The sequence below is a fragment of the Pseudophryne corroboree genome, chromosome 9, assembly GCF_028390025.1.
Source record: "Pseudophryne corroboree isolate aPseCor3 chromosome 9, aPseCor3.hap2, whole genome shotgun sequence".
In the NCBI taxonomy this organism is placed as follows: Eukaryota; Metazoa; Chordata; class Amphibia; order Anura; family Myobatrachidae; genus Pseudophryne; species Pseudophryne corroboree.
In genome coordinates, this window is record NC_086452.1 from 30481560 (window position 1) to 30506727 (window position 25168).

At 48.7% G+C, this 25168-nt stretch overlaps 1 protein-coding gene across 2 annotated transcripts in view; it reads left to right on the top strand.

Moving 5' to 3' along the window:
* Positions 1-25168, top strand: part of LRRC40 (leucine rich repeat containing 40) — a 146126-nt gene that overhangs the window by 24588 nt on the left and 96370 nt on the right. For both annotated transcript variants that reach the window (XM_063939104.1, XM_063939103.1), the window contains exon 5: positions 7163-7286. In XM_063939104.1, coding sequence (XP_063795174.1) covers positions 7163-7286 — 124 coding nt within the window. The remainder of the gene's footprint in view (positions 1-7162; positions 7287-25168) is intronic.

Consider the following 25168-nt stretch of genomic DNA (forward strand, 5'->3'; position numbering starts at 1 on the left):
TTGGGAGCTTTGGTATAATCCCCATGGTTATTACGGAGTCCCCAGCATCCTCTAGGACGTTAGAGAAAATAAGATTTTACTTACCGGTAAATCTATTTCTCGTAGTCCGTAGAGGATGCTGGGCGCCCGTCCCAAGTGCGGACTTCTTCTGCAATACTTGTATGTAGTTATTGCTTCGATAAGGGTTATGTTATAGTTGCATCGGTCTTGAACTGATGATATGTTGTTTCATACTGTTAACTGGGTAGTTATCACAAGTTATACGGTGTGGCTGGTATGAATCTTGCCCTTGGATTAACAAAATCCTTTCCTCGTAATGTCCGTCTCCTCTGGGCACAGTTTCTCTAACTGAGGTCTGGAGGAGGGGCATAGAGGGAGGAGCCAGTGCACACCAGGAACTAAATTCTTTCTTAAAGTGCCCATGTCTCCTGCGGAGCCCGTCTATCCCATGGTCCTTACGGAGTCCCCAGCATCCTCTACGGACTACGAGAAATAGATTTACCGGTAAGTAAAATCTTATTTTTCTAGTTAGGGGGGGCGATCACCGGCCTCTGTAAGGTGTCAGAGCCACTTCCCTGCTGCAGGACCACCATCCTGAGAGGTTGTTGTACAGCGGGGCACTGCGCCTTGGCGGTCACAATCGCAGCACGCCACACACCCCTAACATTGCCTTAAGGTGACGACAGTGGTGAGTACAAACCGGGGGCCCCGCTAGGGGGGTCCGCCGGTTCTTGGGGCGGCATACGGGACCCTCCTGCGGGGGACCCGCTATAGCCCCCCTGTGTACACTGGCAGTGAAAACTAGCACTAATGTGATGTTTTACACTTTTAGGGAGACTTTGCCAGTATAAATATCACTGAAGCTCCAGCGCCATTACAGGGGGCGGAGCTTCTTCAGAGCGGGACCAGCAGAATTTTGGCACCTTCCACTGCTTACAGCGGCAGCAGCAGGCACTCACAGCTCATCCAGACACTCAGGATACGCAGGAAAGCTGGTACAGGGGTGTAGCAAAGGGGGAGAGCCGCTATTGTACACAATCTGTGTCCTAAAAAGGACTAATACTCCGGTGTTACACCGTGATATAACAGCTTGCAGCCTCACTGGGGCTGTTTAGCTTGGGTGTGCTGATCCCTTCTCTCTGTGTCTCTCTCTCACATACAGTAAGGGCAGGCTTGCTATTGTATTACTTGTCTGGGTGTATGTGTATATAAGTGTTTACTGTAAACATGGTAAAACACCAAATATGCAGTGTATGTCACACCAGATTCTCTCCCTCTCGTCTGTTTCCATATCATGTGAACAATGCAGTCAGTCCTCACAAATCCGTGAGGGGGCTTGGGGGGGAGGGTCAAGAGCCTTCCTGCCTAGGTGCCATAAAATCCATGATGTCAGATATGTCATCTCAGCTCACTGCTAATACTCAAAAATCTCAACAAGTGCTGCAGACTGTTGCAGACCTAGCTGCAAGGACAGATGTTCACAGCTCCCCCCCCTCCCTCTCTAGATCAGGACCACAAAAGCGTGGGTTACCTGCTTTACTCTCAGACTCTGATTAGGAGACACAGGAGGAGGGGGAGGAATTAGATCCTGTTACTGGGAATTCCCCTTCTACACAAGGTATTGAACCCCTCATCCTAGCTATACGGGACGTGTTAAAACTCCCTCTAGAGGACGCTGCCGCACAGCAGTCGTTTTTTCTTAACACAGAACAAACTCAGTGTCCCTTTCCCTGATTCTGCAGAGTTAGATGACCTGTTTAAGCTAGCCTGGAAAAGTCCAGATAAAAAATTCCAAGTGTCAAGACAGTTTTTGCACACTTTCCCATTTGCTCCTTAAGGTAGGAAAATCTGGGAAGATTGTTGACATATCAGTCTCTCGCTTATCTAAAAAGACGGTACTGCCAGCTCCGGGCTCCTTTACCATAAAGGACCCTGGGGATAGAAAAATAGACTACACTGAATTCTATCTACACAGCAGCAGGTGTATCACAAAGATTGGTCCTAGCAGGTTGCATGATGACTCATGCCATTCATACGTGGGCTACTCAAATTCTTGAGGGCCTCTCTGGGAATATGTCCCTAGTCACTACAGTGACTCTCCTAAAACACATTCAGGACACTGCACCTGTCCTGTGTGACTCTCTCAAGGAGATAGGCTATATTAATGCTATGACCACTGCTATGACCGTGTCGGCGTGCAGAGCTTTGTGGTTGCGTCAGTGGATAGCAGACACAGAGTCCAAGCGCAGTGTAAAGTCTCTCCCTTTTTCAGGGGATTGGCTTTTTGGGGTGGAATTGGATATGTGGGTTTCTAAAGTTACTGCGGGGAAATCCACGTTTCTACCCTCTGGGGCCCCGCAGGCTAGACGTTCCTACCCGGGACCATCTACCCAGTCCTTTCGGTCTAAAAGATTTTGATCTAGGGCCAGAAGTGCCTCCAATGCGGCTAGAGGCACCAGAGATAAGACAAAAAAAACAGCAATCGCAGGTTCTCAGGAGGGCACCAGTTCAGCTTCCACTAAGGCCTCAGCATGACTGTGCCCAACCAACCTGAGGGGATCTCGAGGTGGGAGCTAGGCTGCGTCACTTCAGCCGCATCTGGGAAAGCTCCTGCCAGGATACCTCTGTAAAGGACCTCATTTCTCAGGGCTACAAGCTGGAGTTCGATGGCGCTCCTCCCCAACTATTTTTCAAACCAAGCTTACCAGTTTTGGAGGATACGATTGTTACACTGCAACAGGACATCCTAAAATTGGTCCAGTCCCAGGTCATTGTTCCAGTTCCACTGCGACAACGCTGAAAGGGTTATTACTCCAACCTGTTCGTGGTACCGAAACCGGACGGTTCGGTAAGGCACATTTTGAATCTAAAATCCTTGAACCCTTACCTAAAGCTTTTCAAGTTCAAGACGGAATCCTTGCGAGCAATGATTGCGGGCCTGGAATAACGGGAGTTCATAGGCGTCCCTATATCCAGGAAGACTATCTTTATATCCCAATTTGGCCACCTCGCCAGGTTTACCTGAGGTTTGCCCTGCTGAACGATCACTACCAGTTTCAAGCGCTACCCTTCGGCCTGTCCACAGCTCCGAGGGTGTTCACAAAGGTAATGGCAGATATGATGTTCCAACTTCGGGTCCAGGGGGTCAGTGTTGTCCCTTATCTGGATGATCTCTTGATAAAAGCGGGATCCAGGGAGCTTTTATTGCTCCATATAGACCGCACTATCCAACTTCTGTCACACCATGGGTGGATCCTCAATTTACAGAATTCCCACCTGGAGCCAACCCAGCGGCTCCTGTTTCCTGGAATGTTGCTGGATACTGTGACACAGAAAGTGTTCCTCCCAGAGGACAAAGCGCGAACACTTCAGGAGATGGTCCGAATGGTTCTCCGGCCTACTTGAATATCCATCCTTCTTTGCATAAGATTGTTGGGGAAGATGGTAGCCTCCTATGAGGCGATCCAGTATGGAAGGTTCCATGCCAGAACGTTTCAATTGGACCTCCTGAGCAAGTGGTCCGGATCACATCTTCAGATGCACCGGATAATACGGCTGTCACCTCAGGCCAGGATTTCCCTCCTGTGGTGGCTGCAGTCCTCCAACCTACTGGAAGGTCGAAGTTTCAGGATTGGATCCTCCTCACGACGGATGCGAGTCTGAGAGGATGGGGAGCTGTAAACCAGGGGGCTCAGTTGCAGGGCAGGTGGTCAGCCCACGAAGCCCTACTTCCGATCAACATTCTGGAACTTTGGGAGATCTACAATGCTCTGATTCAGGCCTCTCCTCTGCTCAGGAATCGGGCGATCCAAGTTCAGTCCGCCAACGCCACGGTAGTGGCGTACATCAATCGTCAAGGAGGGACAAAAAGCAGGGCCTGCATGCGAGAGGTGTCAAAATACTCCTCTGGGCAGAAAGAAATGCAAGAGGAATGTCTGCGATCTTCATTCCGGGAATAGACAACTGGGAAGCGGACTTCCTGAGTCGTCACGATTTCCAGCCGGGAGAGTGGAGGCTCCATCATCAGGTGTTTCAGCAGATCATCGACCAGTGGGGCTGCCCAACAATAGACATGATGGCTTTTCATCTCAACAAGAAGCTTCGTTGGTATTGCTCACGAACCAGGGACCCTCAGGTGAGGGCAGTAGATGCACTGGTGTCGCCTTGGCCTTACTGGCTGGTCTACCTGTTTCCTCCGATTCCATTGCTCCTAAGGGTGCTAAAGCGAATCAGGAATCAAGGAGTCCAGGCAATTCTGATTGCCTCGGAATGGCCTCGGAGGGCGTGGTACGCGGATCTTCTGGACATGTCCGTCGAAGACCCTTGGCCTCTGCCACTGAGAAGTGATCTTCTTCAACAAGGACGGTTCGTCTACCCGGACTTACGGTGACTTCGTTTGACGGCATGGAGGTTGAGCGAAACATCCTAGCTCACAAGGGCCTTTCCAAAAAGGTTATTGCTACCATGGTTCAGGCCAGAAAACCTGTGACGTCAAAACACTATCATCATCTCTGGAGAAAATGTCTCTTGGTGCGAAGAACGCACGTATCCGCCTGTGGAGTTCCACTAGGGACGTTTCCTGCAGGCTGGTGGGGAAAAGGGTTTATGTCTGGGTTCCATTAAGGTCCAGATTTCAGCTCTCTCAATTTTCTTCCAGAAGAAATTGGCAGTGTTGCCAGAAGGTCAGACCTTCATGCAAGGGGTACTTCACATACAACCTCCTTTTGTGCCGCCCACGGCACCCTGGGACTTGAATGTAGTGTTGGAATTTCTACAGTCCTCCTGTTTGAACCTCTGATGACGGTAGACAAGTATCTCACGTGGAAGACAGTGATGTTATTGGCCCTGGTTTCTGCTAGGCGTGTCTCACAATTGGGGGCGTTCTTGTGTAAAAGTCCCTACTTGGTCTTTTACAAGGACAGAGCGGAGCTAAGGACTTGGCAACAGTTCCTGCCAAAGGTTGTCTCTGCTTTCCGCTTGAATCAACCAATTGTTGTCCCGTCAAGTTCTGGCACTCCTGCCCCTCCGGAGGCATTGGATGCTGTGCGAGCCTTAAAGATCTGTGTCAAGAGAACTGCTCGGATCAGAAAGACTGATTCCTTGTCCGTAATATATGATGCGCAGAAAAAGGGTTGCCCTGCTTCAAAGCAGTCCATTGCTCATTGGCTTACGCTTACTATCCAACAGGCCTATGTGTCGGCAGCCTTACCTGTTCCACAATCTCTGAAGGCCCACTCTAAAAGATTGGTGAGGTCTTCACGGGCAGCCGCCCGTGGAGTCTCGGCCTTGCAACTATGCCGAGCTGCTACCCGGTCGGGGAAGAACACCTTTGTGAAGTTCTACATGTTTGATACCCTGGCCAAAGAAGATACCCAGTTTGGGCAGGCGGTGCTGCAGACCTCTCCGCACGTTCTGGAAGCTTTGGGACGTCCCCATCGTACTAATTCCCCAATATCCCTTATGGATGCTAGAGAAAACAGGATTTTAATTACCTACCTGTAAATCCTTTTCTCATAGTCCATAAGGGATATTGGGCGCCCGCCTCAGTGCGTTGACTTTTCTGCAGGTTTTCTCTTATATGGTTACCTGTTCAGCTGTTGCTGTTTTGTTACCAGCCGTTGCTGGTCGTTTTATGTTATTGGTGTGTAAATCTCACCACTCAATGGCCCTCATTCCGAGTTGATCGCTAGCTGCCGTTGTTCGCAGCGTAGCGATCAGGCAAAAAAAAACGGCACTTCTGCGCATGCGTACGGGCCGCAGTACGCACGCGCCAAGTACGTACTTTCACACAAAACTATGCAGTTTTACACAACGTCGAGCGACGCTTTTCTGTCGCTCTGTTGATCGATGAGTGATTGACAGGAAGTGGGTGATTCTGGGTGGTAACTGGCCGTTTTCCAGGAGTGTGCTAAAAAAACGCAGGCGTGTCAGGTTAAAACACAGGCGTGCCTGGGGAAGCGGGGGAGTGGCTGGCCGAACGCAGGGCGTGTTTGTGGCGTCAAAGCAGGAACTAAACTGAGTGAAGTGATCGCAAGGTAGGAGTAAGTTTCGAGCTACTCAGAAACTGCATGAAAATTTTTACGAGCAGTTCTGCTAACCTTTCGTTCGCACTTCTGTTAAGCTAAGATACACTCCTAAAGGTCGGCGGCCTAGCGTGTGCACTGCTGCTAAAAGCAGCTAGCGAGCGATCAACTCGGAATGAGGGCCATTGTTGTTATGTTCCTTCTCTCATATATGTCCTTTCTCCTTCGGGCACAGTTTTACCTATAACTACCTGTGGGAGGGGGCATAGAGGGGAGGAGCCGGCACACCCAGTTGAAGAATTTTAAAGTGCACCGGCTCCTTTGGACACCGTCTATACCCCATTGTACGAATATCCCTTATGGAGTACGAGAAAAGGATTTACCGGTAGGTCATTACAATCCTATTTTTTGCAGTTGAGGGCCAAAGTATTATTTTCCTGTGGGGGCCAATTAGTTTTTTTTTATTCTTTAGGGACCAATGTTTTTTTTTTTTTTCTTCCTGTGCGGTGAAAATGTTTTGGGTTTTTTCTTCTTTCCCTGCAGCAGCAAGTCTGTTATTTTCCTGTGGGGGCCAATATGTTTTTTTTCTTTTTTCTATTGCAATATTTTTTTGTCTGTGCATGCGTCTAAGTTGTACCGCTCGTGCGTCCCGATGGTGTTCGTACAGAGAAACGGTAAAGATTCAGATGCACGCAGCAAGAAGTGCTTTAGAAATGTGTTAGGTATTCCTGGATGGTTACAAGGGGTTGGCTTATCAGGCGCATTATTGAAGTGATACTGTCTTGTTACTGAATGTGGTTGCCTACAGAGGTGCTAAATAGCTCACGTTGGAGGCCGCACTTGCGTATAATCTGCAACTAGCATAGGGCTGGTGAAAGTTTCAACCATTTGTGGCATATAAAGACGCACTTAGCATCATTGCAGCATCTCTAGACATAGTGGGTGCTCCGTCCTTGCAGATGTATGCCAGGGAAGGGCTCTGTAGTGGAATTAGCATACAAACACAACTGCGGTAAAAGACATGGCTGCGTTTGTGTCTGACTAGAATCCGCCCCAGTTTGTATGACCTTTGCTAATCTTTACTGCATTATTACTTCTGTGTTATCAGGTGAATTAACTCAAACTATTTCAAATTACAGGATCTTTCAAATAATAGTCTACGGAACGTTTCAAGCTGCCTTGGCCGTCTTACTTGCCTTGTCCAGCTCAACTTATCCAGCAATAAACTGAAGGCGCTTCCCGCGGAGATCAGCAACATGAAGAGTAAGAGGCGCTACTGATTCCTTACAGTGCAGGCGGGTAACTTAAGGCCTTCCAGCTAAGCCCCCAGAGACCAGAATGGCATGCTGGAATTTGTAGTTCCACAGCAATTCTCCCATGCCTGACAAATACACAATGACCATTAACAGCTATAGAGCCACAGGTCACTTAAGTGTAGGTTAAAGGAAAATCTAACTATGTATATCCTGCAGCATTGCAAGCCGGTAATTCACCAATTTCCATGCTCATTTAGGTGGTCATTCCGGGTTGATTGCTTGCTAGCTAGTTTTAGCAGCCGTGTAAACGCTATGCCGCCGCCCACTGGGGAGTGTATTTTAGCTTAGCAGAAGTGCGAACGCATGTGCATCCGAGCTCTGCAAAAAACAGTTTGTGCAGTTTCAGAGTAGCTCTGAACCTACTCAGCGCTTGCGATCACTTCAGCCTATTCGTGTCCGGATTTGACGTCATACACCCGCCCAGCCACGCCTGCGTTTTTTCAGACACGCCTGCGTTTTTGCAAACACTCCCTGAAAACGGTCAGTTGACACCCAGAAACGCCCACTTCCTGTCAATCTTCTTGCGGCCGTCAGTGCGACTGAAAACTTCGCTAGAACCTGTGCAAAACAACAAATGGCTTTGTACCCGTACATCGCGTGTGTGCATTGCGGTGCATACGCATGCACAGAAATGCCGATTTTTAGCCTGATCGCTGCGAACAAAGGCAGCTAGCGATCAACTCGGAATGACCCCCTCAGCCTCTAACAGCGCTTTGCAGATAAATGCAGTTCTTTGTGCAGAGTAGCTGAACAATTCTACAGAAATAAAGGGAAATGAAACCCTTATAAATATAATGCTGTATAATTTGCAGGTCTGGATTGTGCAGCAAGAATATTAACTACATCAACAAACATGTTCAGAGTTACAAAAGAGATTATGGACAGTTAGATATTCTGGGGTAATTATACTATAGACGTTGAATACATTCCCATTTAGAAAAATAAATGCATGGATAGCATTATTTCTCTTTCATCCACTAGGGGACACTGGAGTTCCTTATACAGTAGGGGTGTGAAGCTTGCAACCGGAGGTGTGGCACAATCTTAAATTAGCATTGTCTGCACAGTCAGCTCCTCCCCCTTCACATCCCTCCTCCCTCAGTTTGGAAAATTGTGCCAAGGAGGTACAAGGCACAGAGGGGAGCTCTTGCTCCTTGAAGATTTTGTTTATTTATTTCTCTAACGTCCTAGTGGATGCTGGGAACTCCGTAAGGACCATGGGGAATAGCGGGCTCCGAAGGAGGCTGGGCACTCTAGAAAGATCTTAGACTACCTGGTGTGCACTGGCTCCTCCCACTATGACCCTCCTCCAAGCCTCAGTTAGATTTCGTGCCCGGCCGAGGTTGGATGCACACTAGGGGCTCTCCTGAGCTCTTAGAAAGTTATAGACTTAGAATTTGTTATTTTCAGTGAGACCTGCTGGCAACAGGCTCACTGCAGCGAGGGACTAAGGGGAGAAGAAGCGAACTCGCCTGCTTGCAGCCGGATTGGGCTTCTTAGGCTACTGGACACCATTAGCTCCAGAGGGATCGACCGCAGGCCCAGCCTTGATGTTCGGTCCCGGAGCCGCGCCGCCGTCCCCCTTACAGAGCCAGAAGCAAGAAGATGGTCCGGAAAATCGGCGGCATGAAGACTCAGTCTTCACCAAGGTAGCGCACAGCACTGCAGCTGTGCGCCATTGCTCCTCTCACACACTTCATACTTCGGTCACTGAGGGTGCAGGGCGCTGGGGGGGGGCGCCCTGAGGCAGCAATAAAAACACCTTGACTGGCAAAAATACCTCAATATATAGCCCCAGGGGCTATATATGAGGTAAATACCCCTGCCAGAAGTCCATAAAAAAACGGGAGAATAGGCCGCGAAAAAGGGGCGGAGCCTATCTCCTCAGCACACTGGCGCCATTTTCCCTCACAGCTCCGTTGGAGGGAAGCTCCCTGGCTCTCCCCTGCAGTCTACAAGGGTTAAAAAAAGAGAGGGGGGGCACTAAATTTAGGCGTAGTATACATTATATATATATAAAGCTATAGGGGACATAACTCAGTTAGTCCCTGCAGTATATAGCGCTCTGGTGTGTGCTGGCATACTCTCACTCTGTCCCCCCAAAGGGCTTTTGTGGGTCCTGTCCTCGTTTAGAGCAGTCCCTGTGTGTCTGCGGTGTGTCGGTACGGCTGTGTCGACATGTTGAATGAGGAGGCTTATATGGTGACAGAACAGAGGCCGATATATGTGATGTCGCCCCCTGTAGGGCCGACACCAGAGTGGATGGATAGGTGAAAGGTATTAACCGACAGTGTCAACTCCTTACATAAAAGGGTGGATGACGTAACAGCTGTGGGACAGCCGGCTTCGCAGCCCGCGCCTGCCCAGGCGTCTCAAAGGCCATCAGGGGCTCAAAAATGCCCGCTCTCTCAGATGGCAGACACAGATGTCGACACAGAGTCTGACTCCAGTGTCGACAAGGTGGAGACATATACACAATCCACTAGGAACATCCGTGACGTGATCCCGGCAATAAAAAATGTGTTATACATTTCTGACTTTAACCCAAGCACCTCTAAAAATGGGTTTTAGGTTTGGGGAGAAAAAACAGGCAGTGTTTTGTTCCCCCATCAGATGAATAAATGAAGTGTGTGAAAGCGTGGGTTCCCCCGTTAAGAAACTGGTAATTTATAAAAAGTTACTGATGGCGTACCCTTTCCCGCCAGGTGGATAAGTTACGCTGGGAGATATCCCCTAGGGTGGATAAGGCGCTCACACGTTTGTCAAAAAAGGTGGCACTGCCGTCTTAGGATACGGCCACTTTAATAGGTACCTGTTGATAAAAAACAGGAGGCTATCCTGAAGTCTGTATTTACACACTCAGGTACTAGACTGAGACCTGCAGATAATGCTGCTGCAGCGTGGTCGGTGACCCTGTCAAACAGGGATACTAGTTGGCAAACATAAAAACATATTAAAAACGTCGTCTTATATATGGGGGATGCACAGAGGGATATTTTGCCGGCTGGCATCCAAAATAAATGTAATGTCCATTCTGTCAGGAGGGTATTAGAGACCTGTCACTGGACAGGTGATGCTGACTTAAAAAGCGCATAGAGAGCCTTATAAGGGTGAGGAATTATTTGGGGATGGTCTCTGGGACCTCGTATCCACAGCAACTGCTGGGAAGAAATAATTTTACCTCAGGTTTCCTCACAGACAAAGGTACAGTCCTTTCGGCTTCAGAAAAGCACAAATGGCGCTTCCTTTCTGTACAGAGACAAGGGTAGAGGGAAAAAAGCTGCACCAGTCAGCCTGTTCCCAGACTCAAGATTCTTCCCCCGCCTCCTGTGAGGCCACACCATGACGCGGGTGCTCCACAGGTGTAGCCAGGTACGGTGGGGGGCCGTCTCAAAAATTTCAGCAATTAGTGGGCTCGCTCACAGGTGGATCCCTGTTTCTTTCAAGTAGTATTTCAGGGGTACAAGCTGGAATTCGAGATGTCTCCCCCCAGCCGTTTCCTAAAATATGCCTTGCTGACAACTCCCTCAGGCAGGGAGGCTGTGCTAAAGGCAATTAATAAGCGGTATTCCCAGCAGGTAATACTCAAGGTGCCCCTACTTCAACAAGGACGGGGTTACTATTCCACACGGGTTGGGGTACCGAAACCGCATGGTTCGGTGTGACCCATTTTATATTTAAAATCCTTGAACACAAAAATTCAAGTTCAAGATGGAATCGCTCAGGGCGGTTATTCCAAGCCTGGACGAGGGGGATTACATGGTATCCTGGGACATCAAGGATGCTTACCTGCATGTCCCCATTTACCATCCTCGCCAGGAGTACCTCAGATTTGTGGTACACGATTACCATTACCAAGTCCAGACACTGCCGTTTGGACTGTACATGGCACCGAGGGTGTTTTATCAAGGTAATGGCCGAAATGTTGATACTCCTTCAAAAAAAGGGAGTTGTAATCATCCCGTACTTGGACAATCTCGTTATAAGGGCGAGGTCCAAGGAGCAGTTGGTAGTCGGGGTAGCACTATTTTGGAAAGTGCTACAACAGCATGGTTGGATTCTAAACAGTCCAAAGTCACAGCTGGTTCCTATGACACGTCTACTGTTCCTGGGGATGGTTCTGGACATAAACCAGAAATAGTGTTTCTCCCGGAGGAGAAAGCCAAGGAGTTGTCATCTCTAGTCGGAGACCTCCTGAAGCCAAAATAGGTAGCGGTGCATCATTGCACGCGAGTCCTGGGAAAAATGGTAGCTTTCTACGAAGCAATCCCATTAGGCAGGTTCCATACAAGAACTTTTCAGAGGGACCTGTTGGACAAGTGGTCCGGATCGCATCTTCCGATGCATAGGCTGATAACCCTGTCTCCAAGGACCAGGGTATCTCTACTGTGGTGGCTGCAGAGTGCCCATCTTCAAGAGGGCCGCAGGTTCGGCATACAGGACTAGGTCCTAGTGACCAGGGATTCCAGCCTTTGAGGCTGGGAGGCAGTCACACAGGGAAGAAATTTCCAGGGACTTTGGTCAAGTCAGGTTATTTCCCTACACATAAATATTCTGGACCTGAGGGCCATTTACAATGCCCTGAGGCCGGCAAGGCCTCTGCTTCAAAACCAGCCGGTACTGATCCAATCAGACAACATCACGGCAGTCGCCCATGTAAACCGACAGGGCGGCACAAGAAGCAGGATGGCGATGGCAGAAGCCACAAGGATTCTCCGATAGGCGGAAAATCATGTGTTAGCACTGTCAGCAGTGTTCATTCCCGGAGTGGACAACTGGGAAGAAGATCTTCTCAACAGACACGACCTCCACCCGGGAGAATGGGGACTTCCTCCAGAAGTCTTCCAATAGGATTGTACACCATTGGGAAAGGCCACAGGTGGACATGATGGCGTCCCGCCTCAACAAAAAGCTATAAAAGATATTGCACCGGGTCAAGGGACCCTCAGGCGATAGCTATGGACGCTCTGGTAACACCGTGGGTGTACCAGTCGGTTTATGTGTTCTCCCCTCTGCCTCTCATACCAAAGGTACTGAGAATAATAAGAAGGCGAGGAGTAAGAACGATACTCGTGGAGGGCCAAGAAGAGCTTGGTACCCAGAACTTCAAGAATTTATATCAGAGGACCCATGGCCTCTGCCACTCAGACAGGACCTGCGGCAGCGGGGGCCCTGTCTGTTCCAAGACTTACCGCGGCTGCGTTTGTCGGCATGGCGGTTGAACGCCGGATCCTGAAGGAAAAGGGCATTCCGGAGGAAGTCATTCCTACGCTTACTAAAGCCAGGAAAGAGGTTACAGCAACTCATTATCACCGCATATGGCGAAAATATGTTGCATGGTGTGAGGCCGAAAGGGCCCCAACAGAGGAATTTCAACTAGGTCGATTTCTGCATTTCCTGCAAGCAGGAGTGACTATGGGCCTTAAATTGGGTTCCATTAAGGTACAGATCTCGGCTCTGTCGATTTTTCTTTCAAAAAGAACTAGCTTCAGTACCTGAAGTTCAGACATTTATAAAAGGAGTGCTGCAGAGTCAGCCCCCGTTTGTGCCTCCTGTGGCACCTTGGGATCTCAACGTGGTGTTGAGTTTCTTAAAATCACATTGGTTTGAACCACTAAAAACCGTGGATCTGAAATATCTCACGTGCAAGGTGGTTATGTTATTGGCCTTGGCTTCTGCCAGGCGAGTATCAAAGTTGGCGGCTTTGTCTTGTAAAAGCCCTTATTTGATTTTCCATATGGATAGGGCAGAATTGAGGACTCGTCCCCAGTTTCTCCCAAAGGTGGTGTCAGCGTTTCACCTGAACCAGCCTATTGTGGTGCCTAGGCTACTAGGGACTTGGAGGACTCCAAGTTGCTAGACGTTGTCAGGGCACTGAAAATATATGTTTCCAGAACGGCTAGAGTCAGAAAATCTGACTCGCTGTTTATCCTATATGCACCTAACAAGCTGGGTGCTCCTGCTTCTAAGCAGACTATTGCTCGTTGGATTTGTAGTACAATTCAGCTTGCACATACTGTGGCAGGCCTGCCACAGCCAAAATCTGTCAATGCCCATTCCACAAGGAAGGTGGGCTCATCTTGGGCGGCTGCCCGAGAGGTCTCGGCTTTACAACTTTGCCGAGCAGCTACTTGGTCAGGGGCAAACACGTTTGCAAAATTCTACAAATTTGATACCCTGGCTGAGGAGGACCTGGAGTTCTCTCATTCAGTGCTGCAGAGTCATCCGCACTCTCCCGCCCGTTTGGGAGCTTTGGTATAATCCCCATGGTCCTTACGGAGTTCCCAGCATCCACTAGGACGTTAGAGAAAATAAGAATTTACTCACCGGTAATTCTGTTTCTCGTAGTCCGTAGTGGATGCTGGGCGCCCATCCCAAGTGCGGTTTATCTGCAATACTTGTACATAGTTATTGTTAACTAAATCGGGTTATTGTTGAGCCATCTGTTGAGAGGCTCTATTGTTTCATACTGTTAACTGTGTTTCATATCACGAGTTGTACGGTGTGATTGGTGTGGCTGGTATGAGTCTTACCCGGGATTCAAAATCCTTCCTTATTGTGTACGCTCGTCCGGGCACAGTACCTAACTGAGGCTTGGAGGAGGGTCATAGTGGGAGGAGCCAGTGCACACCAGGTAGTCTAAGATCTTTCTAGAGTGCCCAGCCTCCTTCGGAGCCCGCTATTCCCCATGGTCCTTACGGAGTTCCCAGCATCCACTACGGACTACGAGAAACAGAATTACCGGTGAGTAAATTCTTATTTTATTTAATTATTTCATTATTTTCATTTATACTTGCCCAATCCCTCCTCACTAAAGGGAGGGTGCAGGTTTTAAAAGACAAAACAGTAAATGCCCGATCCCACCTCAATGAAAGGGGGTGCAGGCTTTACCAGAGAAAAAGGCTGCGTCCCCCTAATAAAAGGGGGACAAAGTTTAGCATGGAGAGACAAAGATTCCAGCTAAAGGGGTCTGCATCTCTCTAAAAAGCGCCAACCGTGAGTACTGGTTGTATTTAAAATCACAAGGGAGCTAGTTAGGTTTGTTTAATTATTTTTCCTATGGGGCTTTGTTAGGCTTTCCCAGCATTGAGACTACTATATTTGATCTCAGCTCCCCACAGCGTCGCGCCGGCCAGCGGGCACACAGTGTGGAGGCGGGCTGATGTCCCCTGTTAGCAGGCGCCGCTACGGGACTGGAGAAGAGCAGTCCCGGCGCGCGCTGAACAGCAGTCACAGACCGGTATCCCCTGTCAGCTGGCGCCGCTACGGGACCTGGAGAAGAGCGGTCCCAGAGCGCGCCAAACGGTGGACAGTGTAGTGCCGCGCTGCTGGGGGGATTCCTACGGCCGCGTGTGGGGGCAGCCAGCGGGATCGAGAGCGCACAGTGAACGGTGCGCTCTGTCACATGGGAGAGGGATCTCAGACTATTCCAGGACTCCCTTTTTGAGCAGCAGAGTTGATGGTTGGAGGACATGCTCAGGGACTGAGGTGTCTGCAACCCACGCCCCCTCCTCCCCATATGCATGCGATCAGTGCAAGTTAGGCGGGGCGGGTGGGAGACGCGTCAGGAACGTAGCTGCTGTGGAGCAGGGCACTAACAGCAGCCAGTACATAGTTCGAGGTGTACATAACTTTTCAGTGGCGGACATATTTTAATACCTTAAGGGCGCCAAGATGCTGAAAGGAAAGGTATACGCCCCCATCAGTGTAGTCAGGTTTCCTGGCCAGTCAAATCAGGGGGAAAGGTATTTTAGAATAGAGAAATTGCTCCCTCTGCTGGTGGTTTGTAGGTTAGGACTCTGATGCAGAGGATTTTCCATGTGATTTTAAAACAGACTATATTATACTAAATAATTTTCAATGGATGTCTAAGGCAAAGATCCTGTGAAAATGAAGGGAACAACTGGATATCAACCCCAACCTCAGAACTGAACCACAGTTGAGTGTACGGGGGATGCAACAGAGCTGTTTGAAAAAAAAAAAAGAAAAAGCAATATATATAATTTATTTATTTTTCTTTCCTTTCTCTCTCAATGAATCCAGCCAAGTCAATCCAGTGTAAATTTGTTCCCATCCTCCGCTACGGTATTCCGTTGCCTATGATAAAAAGGCACTGCAATGTATTCTGTGTGGGTGCGTTTTCAACATCAAATGCACAGACCAAGGTTGCTAAGACCTATTTCCAACACGGTAACTCCAGTTGCCTTTTTTGACGTCCATCTATTTATATAGTTATACATACATAATGCCTCCAACGGACGCTGCTGACAGGTCCAACGGAGAAGGGAGCATCAGATATTATCACCCTATTCAACTCTACCTGCATCAACAGTGGGGGTTTTGGGGGTGATGGTTCAATGAGTATTTATATTAATTATTAATGTATTTATTTTTTAATAGAAGAATTGAAAATACTCTTCAGAGCTCCCAATATTTCTATGGCTTTTCTCCTATTCTCATAGGTGAAGGTCCAGCGGAGTGGTATGTATATGGTTTATCTAAGACACATGGGACCGCAAGGCTCAGTTTGGTTGCTCAAAGCGATGAGCACTAAGTTACTAGCCCTGGGGTGCGCAACAGTTTAGAATGTGCACACAACCCTGGAGCCACGGTCTGTTAAAGTTAAGAAACATAACCGTACATATATGTCAACAATGAGTATGGGCTGCGAGCCCATCCGAAACCATGGAGGACTTCATAGTTGGGATTACTCCATCCGCACGGGTATAACGAGATGGCCGAAAACGGAAATGGAGCCCCCTTCCTACCCTAGAGTAACAGTGAGAAGAGGTTGTGGCTCTCGTAACGGAAGACGAACCGTTCCAGGCGTAAAGATTGAGGTACCAATAGGCGGCCAGTAAAGGCTTCCAAAATTTCCAAATACAAGGTTAACTGAAGGAGCATATCCGAGAGTTAGCTACATATATTTATCAGGCTTCTAAAGAGATTTGCATCCTGATCAGCTCGCTCAAGGGTTTCTGTGACTAACAGAATTTTGAATTCAACAAACGGAGATAGGATCCCATAACGATGGTAGGCTCACCTCTGCCTAGTTTCGACGGGACATTCTTACTTATCATTGTCCCACTGAAAAACAAGGTCTTAGGTTGGTTGGATTTGCAATGGGAATCCAACATCTAAGTGCAAGACCATCTCAAACGGACCTAGGGGGTTCGTGTTTCGAATAGGATGTTATAGTTGCCAGTTTGAAAGACGTTTCCCTGGGAGGGGAACGTTTTTCCTTGGTCCAAAGAACTTCAGACACTTGGATGAGAGTCGGGTCTTCTCCCTACAGGGTATCATAGATCTATACCAATGGGCGGTAGAGGCGACTGGTTAATTTTTCGGATAATTTTAGTTCTCGCTCTCGGGCTGGAAGAGTCTCGAACAACAGAGAAATTTCCAAGTAGCTAGTATTCAGGTCTCGTCACAACTCACGAGTGGGGGGTAGAGGTTGGAAAGGTTTCCGGAGACCGAGTCCGAGACTTGAAAAGAGAAATTTGGATCCATGGGGGTTTGTCTCCCTAGATTAAAGATAGATCTCTACAACGCCCATGTTGTCATTCCGCTCAAGAGCGAGGGCCTCACTGACGGCAATTCAGAACTTGCTACAAAATACCAGATGGTCAAACTGTTACTCAGTTTGAAGGTTTTTAACCAGTTCTAACGACCTACAGTCTCAGGATGGAATCAACCCAATCGGTCATTGCAGGTCTAGAACAGGGGAAGTTCATGGTATCTGTGGACATAAAGGATACATACCGTTGTATCCTGATTTGGACTCCTCACCAAGAATACTTTCGTTTCGTATGGGTACAGCTGATCAAAGATATTCAGACGATTCATCCATTGCTCACTCGTCATGGGTGGAGTGTGGATTTCCTGAAATCCAACCTAATGCCAGCTCATAGGATTCAATTTCTAGCTCTCACAGAGAGCAAGATCCAGAACATTCAGAGACTGGTGGCTCAGGTACTACAATCACAGACTGTTTCCATACACCTCTGTGTACAATTTCTCATGAAACGGGTGGCTTCGTGGGAGGCTCTACTGTACGACAGACTCCCGACTATTGTAGATGGACCCCATTGCTCAGAGAGCAAGTTTGCACTGGTTTCTGTATCGCGGAATGTGGCTTTCGCACAGGTCCAGACTTCCCTAATTTGGGGGTAGTTACATAGGAATCTCGCAGTAGGCAAGAGTTTCAGCATTTGGGATTAGAGGTTCCTCATAACGGAATTTAGTCTCAGAAGTTGGGGTGCCGTCCTAGAGGACCGTCAGTTTCAGAACTGGAGGACGTCACGAGACGGCAGTCTACCCAAAAACCGTTTCGAGCTGAGTGCAGTTACAAGTACTTTCTCTTAGCCGAAGACCTAGTCATGGGTCACCATGTGAAGATACGGTCGGACAATGTCATGACGACGGCTTACATAGACCGTCGAGGAGGAACGAAGAACAGGATGGCGTTAAAGGTAGCCACAATGATCTTGTGGGCAGAAAGGCGAACCATCATCCTCTCGGCAGTGGTCATTCCAGGTGTGGATAACTGGGAAGCAGATTATATCAGTCGCCAGGACATGCATCCGGGAGAGTGGTGCCTAAGTCCACGGATTTTCGACATGGTAGTGAGGAGATGGGGTCTACCTCAAGGGGGCCTAATGGCGTCTCGGCAAGACCATCAGCTGCCCAGATATGTGTCAAGGACAAGAGATCCAACAGCAGGAGTAGACGCATTAACACTTCCTGGGTGTGGCAGGAAGGTTTACATTTTGCCAGCTTTCCCACTCATACCCAGGTTTCTGAAAAGGGTGAAACGAGAACGAGTGTGAGCGATTCTGATCGCACCGGTGTGGCCCCGCAGGAGTTGGTACTCAGACCTGCGGGGGTTCTAGTAGAAGATCCTTAGCGGTTACCTCAGAAAGAGGACCGGCTGTCTCAGGGTCCGTTCCTGCACCCAGCCTTGAACAGGTTGCATTTAACGACATGGATATTGAAACCCGGATCTTAAGTAACAGAGGGATACCAAGAACGGCCATTACTACGAGGATTGCCGCTAGAAAACCGGTCACAGCCATGCCCTACTACAGGAGTTGGAAGACGTACATGGCCTGGTGTCGGGAATTTCCTTCAGGCCGGTCTGGCTGTAAGGCTCCGGCTCGGCTCTCTGAAGGTTCAAATTTCGTCTCTCTCTCCATCCTATTTCATCAGCGGTTAGCATCCTTGCAAGATGTTAAAACCTTTTTTTACAGGGGGTTTTGAGGATACAAACCCCTTTTTTCTTCATCCCACTGCGCAGTGGGGCTTAAATTTGGTGTTGGACTTTTTGATATCACCAACTTTTGAGCCGTTGGCAAGAACAGACCTGAACTATCTTTCTTAGAAGGTCTCGTTATTGCTTACTTTGGCTTCGGCCAGAAGGTTTTTCTGAGTTGGGAGCCTTATCATGTAAGAGTCCTTTTTTTAAAAAATTTTTTCATGAGGATGGGGCAGAACTCTGTACAAGCGCAGATTTCTTTCCTAAGGTTGTTTCGGGGTTTCACGTAAACCAGCCGCTTGTGGTCCCTTCTTTCCGGGGTCTTGCAGATGGGGACGTGTCTTTGGCTGTGGTCCGAGCTTTACGGGTATACGTACAGGTTATGTTGTCCTTCAGAAAGTCGGACCTTTTGTTTGTTCTTACTGATGGGCCAAAGAAGGGTTGGCCAGCATCTAAACTGTCTTTGTCTAGATGGATTGGACTTGCCATTCAGCAAGCTTATATTTCCTGTAGAAAACAGGTTCCGGTTCGGACGGGTGCTCATACCACCCGATCAGTGGGTGCCTCATGGGCGGCTGCCAGAGGTGCTTCCACTACTCACCTTTGCGTAGTGGCGACGTGGTCTTCAGCCCACACGTTCGCGACATTTTATAAGTTTGACAACTTCGCGTCCGAAGACTTTTAAGTTCGGACGTTTAGTTTTGCAGGTCACCGACAGCACTCCCTCCCTGGGGGATAACTGGGGGACGTCCCCTACTGTATAAGGAACTCCAGTGTCCCCTAGTGGATGAAAGAGAAAAGAGGATTTTGGTACTTACCGATAAATCCATTTCTCTGAATCCTCTAGGGGACACTGGACGCCCGCCTCGGTGCTGTCCACCTGCTGTGTTCAAAATTCTTGGTTCAAACAGTTCGTACAAACAGCGTTCATTTCTCTAACGTCCTAAGTGGATGCTGGGGACTCCGTCAGGACCATGGGGTTTAGCGGCTCCGCAGGAGACAGGGCACAATAATAAATGCTTTAGGATCAGGTGGTGTGCACTGGCTCCTCCCCCTATGACCCTCCTCCAAGCCTCAGTTAGATTTTTGTGCCCGGCCGAGAAGGGTGCAATCTAGGTGGCTCTCCTGAGCTGCTTAGAATAAAAGTTTAAGTTAGGTTTTTTATTTTCAGTGAGTCCTGCTGGCAACAGGCTCACTGCTACGAGGGACTTAGGGGAGAGAAGAAAACTCACCTGCGTGCAGGATGGATTTGCTTCTTAGGCTACTGGACACCATTAGCTCCAGAGGGAGTCGGAACACAGGTCTCACCCTGGGGTTCGTCCCGGAGCCGTGCCGCCGACCCCCCTTGCAGATGCCGAAGTTGAAGAGGTCCAGAGGTCCAGAAACAGGCGGCAGAAGACTTTCAGTCTTCATAAGGTAGCGCACAGCACTGCAGCTGTGCGCCATTGTTGTCAGCACACTTCATACCAGCGGTCACTGAGGGTGCAGGGCGCTGGGGGGGGCGCCCTGGGCAGCAATGTATTATACCTTTTTTTATGGCTAAAATACATCACATATAGCCCTTGAGGCTATATGGATGTATTTAACCCCTGCCAGATCTCACAAACTCCGGGAGAAGAGCCCGCCGTTTTAGGGGGCGGGGCCTATTCTCCTCAGCACACGGCGCCATTTTCCTGCTCAGCTCTGCTGTGAGGAAGGCTCCCAGGCTCTCCCCTGCACTGCACTACAGAAACAGGGTTAAAACAGAGAGGGGGGGCACTTATTTGGCGATATGATTACATATGTGAAAATGCTATAAGGGAAAACACTTGTATAAGGGGTTGTCCCTGTATAATTATAGCGTTTTTGGTGTGTGCTGGCAAACTCTCCCTCTGTCTCCCAAAGGGCTAGTGGGGTCCTGTCCTCTATCAGAGCATTCCCTGTGTGTGTGCTGTGTGTCGGTACGTGTGTGTCGACATGTAGGAGGACGATGTTGGTGAGGAGGCGGAGCAAATTGCCTGTATTGGTGATGTCACTCTCTAGGGAGTCGACACCGGAATGGATGGCTTATTTAGGAATTACGTGATAATGTCAACACGATGCAAGGTCGGTTGACGACATGAGACGGCCGGCAAATAAATTAGTACCTGTCCAGGCGTCTCAGACACCGTCAGGGGCTTGTAAAAACGCCCATTTACCTCAGTTGGTCGACACAGACACGGACACTGACTTCAGTGTCGACGGTGAAGAAACAAACGTATTTTCCTTTATGGCCACACGTTACATGTTAAGGGCAATGAAGGAGGTGTTATATATTTCTGATACTACAAGTACCACAAATAAGGGTATTATGTAGGGTGGGAATAATCTACTTGTAGTTTTTCCTGAATCAGATAAATTAAAGTGTGTGATGATACGTGGGTTTCCTCCGATAGAAAATTATTGGAGGTATACCCTTTCCCGCCAGAAGTGAGGGCGAGTTGGGAAACACACCTTAGGGTGGATAAGGCGCTCACACGCTTATAAAAACAAGTGGCGTTACCGTCTCCAGATACGGCCGCCCTCAAGGAGTCAGCTGATAGGAAGCTGAAAAATATCCTAAAAAGTATATACACACATACTGGTGTTATACTACGACCAGCAATCGCCTCAGCCTGGATGTGCAGCGCTGGGGGGGCTTGGTCGGATTTCCTGACTGAAAATATTGATACCCTTGACAGGAACAATATTTTATTGACTATAGAGCATTTTAAGGATGCATTTCTATATATGCGAGATGCGCAGAGGGATATTTGCATTCTGGCATCAAGAGTAGATGTGATGTCCATATCTGCCAGACGATGTTTATAGACACGACAGTGGTCAGGTGATGCAGATTCCAGACGGCACATGGAAGTATTGCCGTATAAAGGGGCGGTCCATCGGTCCTGGTGGCCATGGCAACAGCTGGAAAATCCACTTTTGTTACCCCAAGTCACATCTCAGCAGAAAAGGACACAGTCTTTTCAGTCTCAGTCCTTTCGTACCCATAAAGGCAGGCGGGCAAAAGGCCAGTCATATCTGCCCAGGGTTAGAGGAAAGGGAAGAAGACTGCAGCAGGCAGCCCATTCCCAGGAACAGAAGTCCTCCACAGCTTCTGCCAAGTCCGCAGCATGACGCTGGGGCCATACAAGCGGACTCAGGTGCGGTGGGGGGTCATCTCAAGAGTTTCAGCACGCAGTGGGCTCACTCGCAAGTGGACTCCTGGATCCTACACGTAGTATCCCAGGTGTACATTGGAAATTCGAGACGTCTTCCCCTCACAAGTTCCTGAAGTCTGCTTTACCAACGTCTCCCTCCGACAGGGAGGCAGTATTGGGAAAAAATTCACAGGCTGTATTCCCAGCAGGTGATAATCAAAGTACCCCTCCTACAACAAGGGAAGGGGTATTATTCCACACTATATTGTGGTACTGAAGCCAAACGGCTCGGTGAGATCTAAAAGATTTGAACAATTACATACAAGGGTTCAAATCAAGATGGAGTCACTCAGAGCAGTGATAGCGAACCAGGACGATATGGTGTCACTGGATATCAGGGACGCTTACCTACATGTCCAAATTTTGCCCTTCTCACCAAGGGTATCTCAGGTTCGTGGTACAGAACTGTCACTATCAGTTCAGACGCTGCCGTTTGGATTGTCCACGGCACCCCGGGTCTTTACCATGGTAATGGCCGAAATGATGATTCTTCCTAAAAGAAATATGGACGCTTTCCTGATAAGGGCAAGGTCCAGAGAACAGTTGGCGGTCGGAGTAGCACTATCTCAAGTAGTTCTACGACAGCACGAGTGGATTCTAAATATTCCAAAATCGCAGCTTTTTCCGACGACACGTCTAATGTTCCTAGGAATGATTCTGGACACAGTCCAGAAAAGGATGTTTTCTCCCGGAGAAGAAGGCCAGGGAGTTATCCGAGCTAGTCAGGAACCTCCTAAAACCAGGAAAAGTATCAGTGCATCATTGCACAAGGGTCCTGTGAAAAATGGTGGTTTCTTACAAAGCGATCCCATTCGGTAGATTTCACGCAAGAACCTTTCAGTGGAATCTGCTGGGAAAATGGTCCGGATCGCATCTTAAGATGCATCAGCGGATAACCCTGTCTCCAAGGACAAGGGTGTTTTCTTCTGCGGTGGCTGCAGAGTGCTCATCTATGAAAGGGCCGCAGATTCGACATTCAGGACTGGGTCCTGGTGACCACGGATGCCAGCCTGAGTGGCTGGGGAGCAGTCACACAAGGAAAAAAATTCCAGGGAGTGTGATCAAGTCTGGAGACTTCTCTCCACATAAATATACTGGAGCTAAGGGCAATTTACAAGGCTCTAAGCTTAGCAAGACCTCTGCTTCAAGGTCAGCCGGTATTGATCCAGTGGGACAACATCACGGCAGTCGCCCACGTAAACAGACAGGGCGGCACATGAAGCAGGAGGGAAATGGCAGAAACTGCAAGGATTCTTCGCTGGGCGAAAAATCATGTGATAACACTCTCAGCAGTGTTAATTCCGGGAGTGGAAAACTGGGAAGCAGACTTCCTCAGCAGGCATAACCTCCACCCGGGAGAGTGGGGACTTCAGCGGGAAGTCTTCCACATGATTGTAAACCGTTGGGAAAAACCAAAGGTGGACATGATGGCGTCCCGCCTGAACAAAAAACTAGACAGATATTGCGCCAGGTCAAGGGACCCTCAGGCAATAGCGGTGGACGCTCTGGTAACACTGTGGGTGTACCAGTCAGGGTATGTGTTCCCTCCTATGCATCTCATACCAAAAGTACTGAGAATCATAGGAAGGAGATGAGTAAGAACGATACTCGTGGTTCCGGATGGGTCAAGAAGGACTTGGTACCCGGAACTTCAAGAGATGCTCACGGAAGAACCGTGGCCTCTACCTTTAAGAGAGGACCTGCTCCAGCAGGGGCCTTGTCTGTTCCAAGACTTACCGCGGCTGCGTTTGACGGCATGGCAGTTGAACGCCGGATCCTGGAAGGGCATTCCAGATGAAGTCATCCCTACCCTGGTCGAAGCCAGGAAGGATGTAACCGCAAAACATGTTCACCGCATTTGGCGAAAATATGTTGCGTGGTGTGAGGCCAAGAAGGTCCCTACAGAGGAATTCCAACTGGGTCGTTTCCTACATTTCCTGAAAACAGGACTGTCTATGGGCCTAAAATTAGGGTCCATTAAGGTTCAAATTTCGACCCTGTCGAATTTCTTCCAGAAAGAACTGGCTTCAGTGCCTGAAGTTCAGACGTTTGTAAAAGGGGTACTGCATATACAGCCTCCTTTTGTGCCCCCAGTGGCACCTTGGGATCTCAATGTTGTTTTGAGTTTCCTAAAGTCACATTGGTTTGATCCACTCACCACTGTGGAATTAAAATATTTCACATGGAAGGTGAAGATTCTATTAGCCCTGGCTTCAGCCAGGCGTGTGTCAGAATGGGCGGCTTTATCATATAAAAGCCCTTACTTAATTTTTCATTCTGACAGGGCAGAATTGAGGACTCGTCCTCAATTTCTCCTTAAGGTGTTTTCTGTTTTTCACATGAACCAACCTATTGTGTTACCTGCGGCTACTAGGGACTTGGAGGACTCCAAGTTACTTGACGTTGTCAGGGCCCTGAAAATATATGTTTCCAGGACGACTGGAGTCAGAAAATCTGACTCGCTGTTTAGCCTGTATGCACCCAACAAGATGGGTGTTCCTGCTTCTAAGCAGACGATTGCTCGCTGGATTTGTAGTACAATTCAGCTTGCACATTCTGTGGCAGGCTTGCCACAGCCAAAATCAGTAAAAGCCCATTCCACAAGGAAGTGGGCTCATCTTGGGCGGCTGCCCGAGGGGTCTCGGCTTTACGACTTTGCCGAGCTGCTACTTGGTCAGGGGCACACCCTGACTGAGGAGGACCTGGAGTTCTCTCATTCGGTGCTGCAGAGTCATCCGCACTCTCCCGCCCGTTTGGGAGCTTTGGTATAATCCCCATGGTCCTGACGGAGTCCCCAGCATCCACTTAGGACGTTAGAGAAAATAAGAATTTACTTACCGATAATTCTATTTCTCATAGTCCGTAGTGGATGCTGGGCGCCCATCCCAAGTGCGGATTGTCTGCAATACTTGTACATAGTTATTGTTACAAAAATCGGGTTATTCTTGTTGTGAGCCATCTTTTCAGAGGCTCCTTCGTTGTTATCATACTGTTAACTGGGTTCAGATCACAGGTTGTACGGTGTGATTGGTGTGGCTGGTATGAGTCTTACCCGGGATTCAATATCCTTCCTTATTATGCACGCTCGTCCGGGCACAGTATCCTAACTGAGGCTTGGAGGAGGGTCATAGGGGGAGGAGCCAGTGCACACCACCTGATCCTAAAGCTTTTATTATTGTGCCCTGTCTCCTGCGGAGCCGCTAAACCCCATGGTCCTGACGGAGTCCCCAGCATCCACTACGGACTACGAGAAATAGAATTATCGGTAAGTAAATTCTTATTTTTTCTGTTAAGAGTTTCTTGGATGCTGTTTGATAGGTTGTACGGTTCGGTTCCTCGCCATGTGCTATAGTATCA